General features: G+C 39.6%; 1 protein-coding gene across 2 annotated transcripts in view; it reads right to left on the bottom strand.

The window, feature by feature from the left end:
• Window positions 1-12866, bottom strand: part of LOC133137386 (retinoic acid receptor beta-like) — a 125672-nt gene that overhangs the window by 73924 nt on the left and 38882 nt on the right. The window contains exon 3 of one of the 2 annotated variants that reach the window (XM_061255633.1): window positions 4953-5412. In XM_061255633.1, the coding sequence (XP_061111617.1) occupies window positions 4953-5157 (205 nt within the window). In that variant the 5' untranslated portion in view covers window positions 5158-5412. The remainder of the gene's footprint in view (window positions 1-4952; window positions 5413-12866) is intronic. The other variant, XM_061255642.1, reaches the window with a different exon arrangement.

Genomic DNA, 12866 nt, shown 5'->3' with positions numbered 1-12866 from the left:
ACAGGAGGACTGGAGTCAGTGACAGGGATGAATGCAGTGTCCTTCATTAACTAAACAGGTTAGGAACAGAGCACTAGAACAGAGGCTGCTCTATGAACTACAAGTCCCCAAGACCATGACCCAGCTCTCCACAGGCTTTGGGGGAGGGGTCCTTTTCTTTCCCATGTTTTCAGTGTGCATCGATTTTAAATCCACAAGGTTAGAAGATGGTATAATGAGAAATATTTGCATTATTCATGCATTGTGCTGAATGTATGAGCCCTGCATGTGACCCAAATATCTTCTGAAACATTACATACATTGTGGAGAACAAAGCGTGTGAGCAACAGCAGAGAGTGGGAAAGACAGGGAGGGGGGGATAGAGGGAGTGGAGTGCTGTTTCAACAGCAGAAAAAATATTTCTTCTCTGTATTAAGCTATGTTTTGGGCACTGGAAGTAAAAATAATCTTCTTATTTTTCTTAGTAATAATAATAATAATAATAATAATGATAATAATAGAAGAAGAAGAAGAAAAGTACTGACAAGAAGCTTTATCAAGAGCAGGAGACTCACTGCAAACTCTTTTAATACCTTTTAAATGTTTTAATGCCTTAATTTCTCTGAACATTCATTGAAACAGGGGATGGTGCAGTTTATTCAAGGCCAAGACTATTTTTAAATATGTGCAGCAGAACACTTCATTACATGCCCAAGGTAAGAACATTCCTAGCGTGGCTTTGGTAATGTCAGCACAGAATTCATAAGCATCTCCCTTACTTATCTCCCTTTCAGGCGGAAAGGAGCGTTTCTGTTCAGGGGGCATGAGGCAGCCCAAGATCTGCTCCAAAGTCAGCATCTCTCCATGTCCGCTGCTAGTCCTCAGCACACAGATGGGGTCCATTAAAAAGATATCCAGAGCAGACTTCAATTCATTGTGCAAATTGATTGTGAATCCTGTGTCTGACATGGTCTCAGAATCAATAAGTCATCCTGTCAAGAGTCCTTCCCCTCCCACAGGGCAGCCATAATAAAGGGCTGCTGAATACCTGCAGGGGGCAGAAAGTCAGAGAAGAGCCACGATACAGATGGCAGAGACTGACTCATGGCTCAGAAATGAAGCAGACTGAGTCAGAGAGCAGTGCTGAAATGGAGAAAATGACTCAACGGAGACTGCTGGAACCGAGTCAGAGCGGACAGAGAAATGGCCTCATCTGTGAAGTTTTGCTTCTTTTAAAAGCAACAAAGATAAAGGTTGTATAATTTCAGGTTTTAGCAGGATATTTGACCTTTGTTTTCATTAAATTGCTTCTCACATACGTAAATTATTTTGCTTGATTTTCCAACGCAAATGCTGCAGTTTGACCGAATAATGGATGAAATTTTAAGGTTTACGACCCTACTAAAAACTGAATGAATAAGGTAATGAATCCAAAGACCAACATCCTGTATGGCTGTCAAAGACGGAACAGCAACTTTCCGAGACCAACACTGTCAAAGGTAAGGGTGACTGTGATGTGGGAGTAGTATATGATGTGAAGGTGACTACATCGCTAGAGATAAGGGAATCCATTCAGAATAAGCTTCCCTGATACAAAAACATGCTCGCTTTTTCACCAGTTTCACCAGTTTGTTTTTTCGCTATTGACTTGAAAGTTCAGATGCATTGTTAAGGGTATATGAGTTCATTTTTAATACATTTAGAAGGGAGAAGCCAGCTTTGAATTTCTGCTTCAATCACTGACCTGGCCTCTATGGATCTTTCAAGTCAAATTCAAAGGATTCTGTTCTCTTCTTTGTTCCTTCTTTGGGTTTTATGTTCTTGACAGTGTATGAGGATATTTGTTGCTTGCCTCACCAGTGATCTAGCTGTCATAATGTTGCATTATTTATGTTTCACAATTTATGCATTTCATTTTACAGTATGGTGTAGAATGCACAGGCTCCTAAAAGGTTGAGGTGCACTATGTACAATGTCTTTTAGACACAAAGTCTATTTCAAGAGACAATATGGATGCTCCAGGAGACAACTGAAAGGGGAAAGAAGGCCTTTATCAGAGATGATCTCGATAAAAGGCTAAGCAGCAGTTCAGAACCCCAGGATTGAAACGGCTAACCTCCTCAAAAACAAACGTTTCTCCAAATCTCACAGCCTAGAAAGCTGCAACAAGAACCCTAAGCTGTTAATATGTCAGTGCGTAGCATGCTACCTGAGCACCATCTGTTTGTAGAAAAGGTTCAGAAATGAAGTCCAATACAGAACATTGCATTCTTACCAGTCTGTAGCTATGTGACACTTTCTGCAGTTTATTGCTCATTCAGATCTCTATTATTTTATTTGTAGTGTGTGTTTATTTTCAGCGGAGAGCGGGTGTGAGAGCCTGGAGGAGTGAGATTTGCTGATTTTGACCACCTCTTTCCCCAGGGCACACCTGCGGGTGTTTATCTTGGAATAGGCCTGGGATTTGCACTGGAGAGAGGTACAGAGCAGGAACATCTCTGGGAGGTTATTAATATGTTACTGGGGATTTTGCCTGGTGTCGGTGAAAGCCACAAGGGACCAATTATATTCCCTAAATAGTCTGTCACCTGTATATCTGTGTCTGAAAATATCATATCTAATCTATTTTTCAGAATCCCATAACATCTAACTTATTTCTACATCCTGAATACATGAACATAAGGAAAGTTATTGTAGATGTATGTATGTACGCAGTATGTATGTTCCAATCTTTTCCACATTCTTGAATGGACGGAAAAATTCAAAATATGCCACAATATCTCAGCACATATGTACAGAATCTACAGGCAGGAAACACAGAGATTTCAAATTGCACATTAACATCACACCTCCTGAAAATGGCCATACTCAGAAAAGGCCAAATCTGTTGCAAAGATGCAAACTTGCGGCGACTACCACCGAAGCATGGCTCACACATTAAACAGTAATATTCCAATATGCCTAGGCCTAGGTCATCTATAAAATGATGGACAGGCCTTACTGTACTTTGTTGTATCCATTTTTTTAAATCTGTACCTACACTACTTCTAGGTATAGTTCACAATAAAGTTGATTAAATGAGAAAATGTCATCAAAATATTGTGTACTTTCAAACCCTCCTGTTCACCCAGCTTAAAACGTGGGTCCCTGTCAGTGGCACCTGAGATGCAGCCTGGCACAGCTGCAGGCAGAGCCCAGTGAAACACTGGCACCGCGGAGGAGGACCTGACTCTTCTCAGCGCTCTCTTCACACGGTTGGTGCTCGGGTCGGGGGGATAAAGAGCCAAGCGCTGAGAACAGGTATTAGCGCTGCCCGAGGCATAGGATCATGACCGACTCAGAGCCGGCTGATCAGGCCTTTTAAAATCCTCAGCCTTCTTCTCAGGCTTCCAAGTAGATTAACGCAAGATTTTTCCAGTGAATGCTTGGTATTGACTTTGCTTTCCAAGGTAAGCAACAGCATTAGGACCGATTAATACATCCAATGTATACCTTACATTTACAACAACAACAATTACAAAAGAAAAAAAAGTATCTCACTTTTGATATACCCAATGTTCTAATATATTCAGACTTTTCAGTCTCATGATGGCCTGTTTTACTGGCATTGATGCTTCTTTGGTCCTCATGCTGAACAACAGCAACAGACTCTACTGTTTTAGCTTTCTGTGCATGAACTAATGACGCGAACACACACAGCTGGCCAAAAAACAGCTGAGCAGCCAATTGTCCAATTACTTTTGCTTCCATAAAATGAGTGAAATACACATAAAAAGGTCAGTATTTCCTGTACAGATCACCCGATATGGATACAAATGCCCTGACCTAAAATGAAAGCTGACCATCTGACTAACCTCATTGTCATATTTTATTGTGTGAGAGTACAGAGCCAAAACAAAAATTCTGTCAATGTCCCAGTACTTTTGCATTTACCCATTTCCTCATACATGTGGACACACACACAGACACACACACACACATACACATGCGCACACACATGCGCACACACACACACACACACACACACACACACACACAGCAAGTCCTCAGGTTACAATAGGGTTCTTGGGACCACTACATAAGTCGATTTATACTGTGATGTTACTTTACTTTTGTATTGATTTTTCAATTTCTCGGAAACAATTGAAGTAAGGCTGGATTTATATAACTCACTGACTAAGTAGGTTGAGGACTTTCTGTGGATATACACTCAGCTGTACACCAGCTAGTTAATGCAAATATTTAATCAGCCAATCATGTGGCAGCAACTAAATTAATAAAAGCATGCAGACATGGTCAAGAGGTTCAGCAATTTTTTAGACCAAATGTCAGAATGGGGGGGAAATATAATCTAAGTGACTTTCATGATTCTCATTCCGTGGAATGATTCTTGTTGCCAAACAGGGTGGTTTGAGTATCTCAGAAACTGCTAGTCTCTAAAGTTAGCAGAGAATGGTGCGAAAAACAACAAACATCCAGTAAGCAGCAGTTCTGCTGGCAATAACGTATTGTTAATGAGAGAGGTCAGAGGAGAAGGGCCAGGCAGGTCAAAGCTGACAGGAAGGTGACAGTAACACAAATAACCACAGTGGTATGCAGAAGAGCATCTCTGCATACCTATTAACTATTAACTGAAGCTACTCAAGCTAAGCAAAATGCCCCAAAGTTAAAGTAGCAAAATCTGCAACCTCACTGGTCGTAAGTCTAGTTTCCTCAGCGCTGCCTTCTGAAAGCCAGTGGAGACACAATGATTGCTGGAACAATGATGCACCAACCATATTTATCTATAGTTACTATAGTTAGGATTTAAAAAGAGAGAGTAATTAGAGTAATTGCATTCCACATCAAATCACCAGCATCAAAAAATCTGTCTCAAAAAGCAAATGTACAACAGCAGTTACTGTGTAAAAGCGACAGCCATTTCATGGACACACATAAGAGTCGCAGAGAGAGAACAGACTGTCGGTACTCACTGGCAGGGGACGGGGTGCTACCCGCACTGGAAGGCGGGTGCGACGGGATTTTTGGGAACAGGGGCGGAGTCAGCCCGCTGATCACTGAAGGGAAGAGGAGAGGGTAAGAGCCAGCCTTCAGGCGCCTCATCTGTCCGTGCGAAGCACTGCGGCAGGGCTGGCCCCTGGCGGCGCTCTTCATTCTCCCGAGGATCCCCGCCATCATCGCGGGATGTGGAGGCGCTTCTCTCCCTTGGGCCGGTGTGCAGCGCCCATGCCCCTCAGAGGGACACCTTCCATGGGGTTCCACTGCGTGAGATCCGGGCCCTCATGGATCCCCTCCCCTCTTCTTCCTCTCAAACCTGGTTTCTATTCTCGGTAGAATCCGTGGATGAGCTCAGGAAAATCTCGACATGAATGCTGCCAACACAAGGGTTCCTTTGAGCCTCTGAGCCTTACTTCATCCTGATTGTCCACTGTGCTGAAAAGGAAGGTCAGAAAGAGTATTACATGGATATTATATAGTTAATATAGCGCTTGAAGTAACACATTTAGGCTGCTTCATTAAGTAATGTGTGAACAATCCACCGTATAAATAGTCTGCGTCTGTTTTTGCAAGCTGAAAAGGAGGGAGATCATGCCCATCTGCCAGGTGAAAAGTGTTCTTGCTTTCACATTTTAAAAGCATTCGTAAATGTATTACAGATCTCCAGTAAAGTTTCTTGATTGAACCACAAAGGGAAAGATACAATATTCAACCTAAATTGTTACCTGTTTTTGTATTTTATAAAATGTATTCAAATCTGAATGTACAGTTTATAGACTAATTCCCTTCTTATGGAACATTTGTATCTTTTATATTGGCCCATTCAGATATCTTGCAAGCCGAGATATGTTATTTAAAAAATAAAACATAATCTTTTTGCTGCACCAACATTCTTCTTCTAATAAAAAACAGAATAGATTATTATCTTCAAGGAAACATTCACAAATGTATTCCATGATGTAATTAATGTATTATTTCCTGTGTTTGTGCTACTAGCAGATACTCAAGATATTTTGATCATATTCATGAGGCATTTTGATCTATACCCCGCCCAAAAATCTTATAAAAGCTGACACATCTGAGACCAATGTCAAAATAAATATTTTAAAAATAAACATAATGAAGCTCATTTAAGAGACTATATTCTTAACTCTCCTCAGAGTATTCTGTAGCAAGCGGAGGACATCCAGTCATTGTCCAACCCATCCGATTGGTCCGCACAGACCCTTAAGCACACAATGGAGGGAAACAGGAAACAGCCGGATCTGCCCTGTCTCAGAAAGGTCAGGACTTATGAGTGAGGGCTGGTTCAGGTCTCCATCATAATGCAGAGAGAATAGCGGATGAGAGTTCTGTTTTTCCTTAGCACTTTTGCTAAAAAAGGCTAATAAAGGTGCCCTCTAAGACATTATTGATAGCTTACGATGATCCTCATTTTACACACACTTCAACAAACTGGAACTTGAATTTATTAATCAGACAGACTTTATGTTACGGAAAAATTCAGTAAGTACGCAAAAATTAACCTCAGAAGAATAATTGATTTGCAGATACAACGTACACACCATTGTTCTAAATGTGAAGTAGATTCAAATAAGGTCTTGCTGGACTTTTATTTTAGTCACACCTGCCTTTGAGGAGTCCTCTTGTTGAATGTGGTGAATTGAACTGCTTTGAGTGTTATAATTATGAATATGTCAAAACTGGTGACTTGAACCCATAGCCCACTGCTTGTAAGCTGAGTACTGAGTATCATTGCCCATGGGCCCTGGTTTATACTGAGCAGTACTGCTCACTTGTAGTGTTGGGATGAGAGAAATGATCGAGGAGGAGTGCAGTTTATACATCTCGTGAATCCTGTTTAACAGCATTATAAACTACATCAGGATAATTGCAGTCATAATACACTAATCTGCAGTTAGAGTGCTATTACAGTGATATGTAACCACACTTCATAATCAATGGGCCACGTTAATGCTCTCTCATTGCAAAGAGTCTGGGAGCTTAATGGGAATCTAGTCTGTTAAAACTGCTAGGCCTTGCACAGGTCATTGTGCCATACAGTGCAATGCCTTTTGTCACCCAACAAATCACACCCCTCATTACCCTATGAAGAAAAATCAAATACAAAAATTACTAATAACTTAATAAAATAAAAATAATGATAAATTACGTAATTGACTTTTCTAACAGAAAAATCTGCCAATAGCTACCAGAATCTGCTTGTGAATTTTGGAAACATGTTTCATAATGACAAATAATAACATTTGTATGTGAAATATAGAGCATTGCTATTGCTATTAATCCTGCTAAATTAGCATTGCTATATTTTGAGGGTTATGCAGGTAGCACATATAGCACAATAATTCCCCTTACAGAGAAGGGTGGGTATGAGCAGGATCTTCTTAAAGTAAAATTCATGTTGACAGTATCTTTTGTTTATCTTCCCATACACACAAACTGAGACTGAGCACTTGAGGAGTGAATAAGAAATGATATGATGCGAGCAGGGAATTTTATTCAAGGGCCTGAAGACAGAACCAGGAGCTGAGAGCCTGCAGACACATATGAACCGGTTGAAACCACAGCGTCTGAGAAGGAGATAGGAGACCAGGCTTCCAGGTGCCAGTACCCATCAGCATGCTTCACATCTCCTCATTTCCCCCTGCTGGAACATTCTATCACATTCTTTCCCCCTTCATAAACTTTTTCATCCAAAGACTGCATTTCACAATATTTAAAACTCAGCATTTGGTGATTCATCCAGATCAAAGTGTCCCATTCCTGCTGATCTGTGCTACACTGTCTGAATATGTGCAACAGAGGAGAGCAGAGCACATCTGTATTATGTAGGGCTCTGATCAGTTTGTGGAAAAGAGACCCCCCAGGGGAAGGTCACCCTTTCCAGTAAACAAATGAACATGTGCGTAACGGAAATCACAGTGGCTCCCCGGTGCTGTCAAGTAATAATAAGACTATTATCCCCCTGATGGCTGATTGGTGAGAACTGGGGGGAAGTGTAGTGGTTAGAATGTGTGAAATAAATACGACTACTTCACATATTAAAACATTTGAAGAATATTTAAAATACTTGCCATTGAGTCACCAGTATGTCTTTTTGGTTGCTCCCATTTTAACTACAGCTGGAACTGTGCTCTATTTTGGTGAGGGCTATGGCCAACAGTAGCCGGTTTCTGAATCAGAGGCCTTATCTGATCATTCATAGCTGGAAAGCTACCAATGAAATATAATGAATCACAAAAAACTATGCTTTAAGTGAAAGTGAAGTGAAAGTGCATTTGCTGAAAGCCTCAAAAGACAGGGAATTAAATTTATCAGCCCAAACGTCTGCTTTTCAAAAAAAAATGCTAAATGCTAAAAAAGCATGCTTTATTTCCAATGTGTCCTATTTGGGACCACATACTGTATCTTGCACCACTCTTTCAACATAGCGGGCCAAAACTGTGTCGGTAAGTAGCATTCAATTTTTAAATTAGTGTGATTAATTGATTGATCCTGCATTAAAGTGTATATTGTACAGAGTGTATATTGCTATGATCTCATTCATATAGGCCTACTGTATGTCCTGCTATAGGCCTAATATCTGTCCAAAAGTAATAGACCAATTAAATAAAGTCATAGCTAACTACTGTGCATTCACAATCACTCAATGAGTGTCACCCCCAAATCAGTTTGATTATCACTGTAGGAATAAATGTTATAATGTTGTATGTTATATATACAATTCTTTTTGTATCTAATAATATACTGCCATGTTAATGCTATGCAAAAAATTTGGTAGAAATGAGCGTTATTATGCACAAACTGAATATAAACTACAGGGCTATAGCATGTTGTCAAAATCTGTGCTGATACCTTGATGCAAGCTGATGTTAGCAATTGTCTTTCAGCAAAAGCAAACATTTCACTTAGTTTTTTGTGATTAATTTCCTTATTTAAGAGGTTCAATTAATACTTCATTTTTAGGCGTGAATCCACCCAAACGACATTTAATTCCTGTCAAAGATTACCAACATACAACAGAAACCTTTAACAAGATTCTCGATGAGGTTGATTTTTTATCCAGAGATATAATAACATAGCTAATAACCCTCTATTAGATGATAAAGGTACTTGAAAAGTCATTCAATTAACTGGATGTTTTTTGTTTTTCGCACCATTTTCTGCAAACTCTAGAGACTGCTTTGCGTGAAAATCCCCGGAGATCAGCAGTTTCTGAGATACTCAAACCACCCTGTCTGGCGCCAACAATCATTTCACAGTCAAAGTCACTGAGATCACATTTATGTTCATTTATGAATGTTGAAGAAGAGAAAAATATAGCCTTCCAAGACAATGCAATGCATTATTCTGATATTCTACAATATTCATGTCAACTGATAGTTACTCAGTTGCTTAGCCGCTGATTCAGTAGGAACTCAACGCAGCACATGTATAACACATTTCTGCAAGTGTCAGTTGCACAACATTAGGAATTTGGTAGATTAATGAAAAATGTGTCAAATGGAAAAAGGCTTCTACAGTATATAACACAATGTCAGTTTTTCAAAGCATACAATATGAGAGGAGAGGATATGTTCCTGAAGTCTGCACTAATGACAGACATAGCGTTTTTTTTCCCTGAGGATTCTGGGTAGCCTGTAATGAAGCTCTCTGTCACACCTTGTCCCCTGATCGAGAGGCTTATCATAATGAGCCTGGTGCTGACGAGGTGCTGCAGAAAGGTCAATATTACCATGTGGTATTATGTGTGTCGGCCATTTGTTTTTGAGCATGATAAATCAAGGCCAGGATCCTGATGGCTGGATCGTTATGATTGATTGTGTATTAATCATCTACGGTCAATTACAAAAGCATGTCAGCATGTACTTCATAAAACAATACCTGCTAGGGCCTCCTACACAACAGCCTTTTCCATGCTCATAGCACAAATTTAACAAACTTTCTAGACATGTCTTCATGTAATTTAATGTATTAATTTCAATCAGTTGAACAGTACTTAATTTGTAGATTCATTGTTTGTGTTTGTGCTTTTACTGTTGTTGTTTGTGATATTTACTGTCTTAATAAAGAAGACAGTGCCCCTGATTAATTATGCAAAGACTCCTTGTCTGTTCTGTAGGGTTCATAACTCGTTTGTCACTTGTCCTACAGCACAAGTCTTTAGGTAATTTTGACTATAGCAACAACAAACCATCTTGCTACACTATGTCTTATTACCTTGAGTATAACCTCCCACACTCTCAACCACACAAACACAGAAAGCCTTGGGGTGTCATGTGGGGTGCAGAGAGTGTCATTGTGTGTAATCCCTATCTTTTCTTACAACAGACACCTGGCTTCTATCTCTTCATAATCATGCTAAGTGTGACAAGCTAGCATGGGCTGAAATCCTCCCCCGTGTAAAACCAAAAACCAAGAGCTTTGGCTGTGCTAAGTCCATCAGTGTAGCCTATGATGAGGATGACTTCACAACCAATTAGGAAGACTGATCACAAAGTAAAAACAAAGGATTAGGGAACTTCTAACACATGTAAGACATGTCATACAAGGAGCACTTAATTAATTTAATTCAAATTCCAATATTAATACATGATAATAATAATTTTTATATCAAAGCCATATCATCCTATAACCAAGCCATATTCCAGGGTTACAATGATATAAATTATTTCTAATTTGTTTTATGGTTGAACTGAACTGAAAAAATGAGCATCTTCCATTTTTCCTGCTACAGCCTTAAAATTACTATTTTAATTATTATAATACAGTGATGGAGACTTCTCAGAAATTAGGGTTTTCTGCTTTCAGTGACCTTTTTTTACAGAGGGCTGACTTCATCGCCCAAAACACCTTGCAAATCCGAATATGTGCACATATTCTGTTTACAAATCAATACAACTATGTTTTTACATGCATCAAACTATTAAAGACATATGTAACCACATACAATCCATATGCAATCCAAATCTTATTTGGATTGTGTATACTCGGAATGGGGGCTTAACTGGGTTTTGCTTTGCGGAATAAGGGTACATGGGAATGACTGGAATACTTGATCGAAATATCAAAATAGTGATGTGCATGGAAACTACAGCAGCCACTGATTCAGACTACAGTGCAGTGTAACCCCTTCATTTTCTCATGAGTTTCTCTAACAGCCTCTCATTTCCCTTTTCTCCAAATCCAGGGCTTTCCACCTACAAGTTTCTGTAACTCTGCGCTGTCAGAACAGCATCCAATTCTGACAACCAAAGAGACTGGGCGATTAAACTGCAACAGATCTTTTATTTACACAAATATCTAAACATTTCATTTCTGAAATAGGCTTTTTATACTGAAGTAATAACTGATGAAATTATGAAGTTTAGTTTACTTGTGCATGCTGCCTTTTTCACCCAACAAATCACACCTAACAGTAATGCATAAAACACAAATACAAACTCACAAGCCAAATTGGACTTGAACATGAAAGAAAATATATTTGTTATATCATGACTTGACTCATGATTGTGCCCCCATATTATATTTTGTAGGGATACAGGCACTATCTATGCTCTGCCAATCTCATCCATCTCAAATCACAGTCATATGTACATAAATACATTGTTGCCTGATTACTCTGTACCTATAGTAAATAGTTTATTGGTTTCCCTCGCATTATATAAGTACATAATTATATGATACAATCAAGATTAATATTGTCTTAAATGGGGACAGCAGAATTAGGGTGAGCATAAATGATCACTAACTACAGAACAAATCAGTTAGAATGAATAACCTGATACATATCATATTCCAGCTAGAACATTCTAGCATCTTTCAAATCACCACAGCGGGATGATTATGCAACAGTTAGGTTAATGGTTCATTTTGAGAAGACAACGTGGAGGGAAAGGCAAAGGTATAAGTAAAGAGAGCAGCATCAATTTTTTTCATGCCAAACTACAGTCACATTTCATGCTAACACCTGGAGTAAATAAGTCTGTTTCAGGCAGGAAGTGATGAGAAAGTAGATGAGAAACTTTCAGTTACAACCCTGCATACTGTTTTTGTGAACTTTTAGCTGCTCTGAGCTCTCATTTTACACTGTGCTTGGAGTTCTACCAATGGCAATGTTATTTTATTTCACTTATAGTAGGAGCCCCAGCAGGAACTTTGAGGCAATTCCCTGAAGGAGCTGGATAATCACAATCACACATGATCCTTCACATACTGTGTTTTCACAAAAACATTGGAAAAGTGTCCCAGCATTGTCTCCCATTTCCTGTTTCCTGTCTCCCTCTTAGCGAGGTCCCAGCCCTCCCTGATCTTCCCAAGTCCAAAGGGCAAGTGGGAGAGTGGAGGCAGGGGCGTTTTTGGGACAGAATGAGGCATACCAGCATTAGTATATTAAAATTGGCCAGTAATTTACGTGTGGTCCGGTACTGCAATACACTGCCCTGGCTAATGGGCAACTCTGGCCACAATACATGCATGCACATAATATGTAATATGAAGACTGACTAGCTTCAATGTACTACTGCTTATCCATAGGAAGTCTCCTCAAATAGCCAGAAACTGTGTTTAAACTTGTTTGTTTTTCCACTGATATTCAATGCACACTGAACCCTGAGCGGTCACTGAACCCTAAGGATTGTACTTGCCTGCTGCTTCTCAGTTGCTCATGCGCAGTGAGTGAACCAGTACAGAGGCTCTGCTTCATGCAGCACACACTCTCCCTGAAGAAGATACATAAAACACATGATAGTTGATTGCTCCTGTCAAAAACTGAAGCATCTCAATGTGAACTTCTCCTGCCCTCTTTACTCCCTTTTTCTGTGACTGATTAGTGCCGAAGATTGCGATTCTCATAAAATGTGATGATG

This window comes from Conger conger, chromosome 1 (assembly GCF_963514075.1).
Source record: "Conger conger chromosome 1, fConCon1.1, whole genome shotgun sequence".
Lineage (NCBI taxonomy): Eukaryota > Metazoa > Chordata > Actinopteri > Anguilliformes > Congridae > Conger > Conger conger.
The sequence above is the reverse complement of the archived record's forward strand: the minus strand, read 5'-3'. Positions and strand labels throughout refer to the sequence as shown.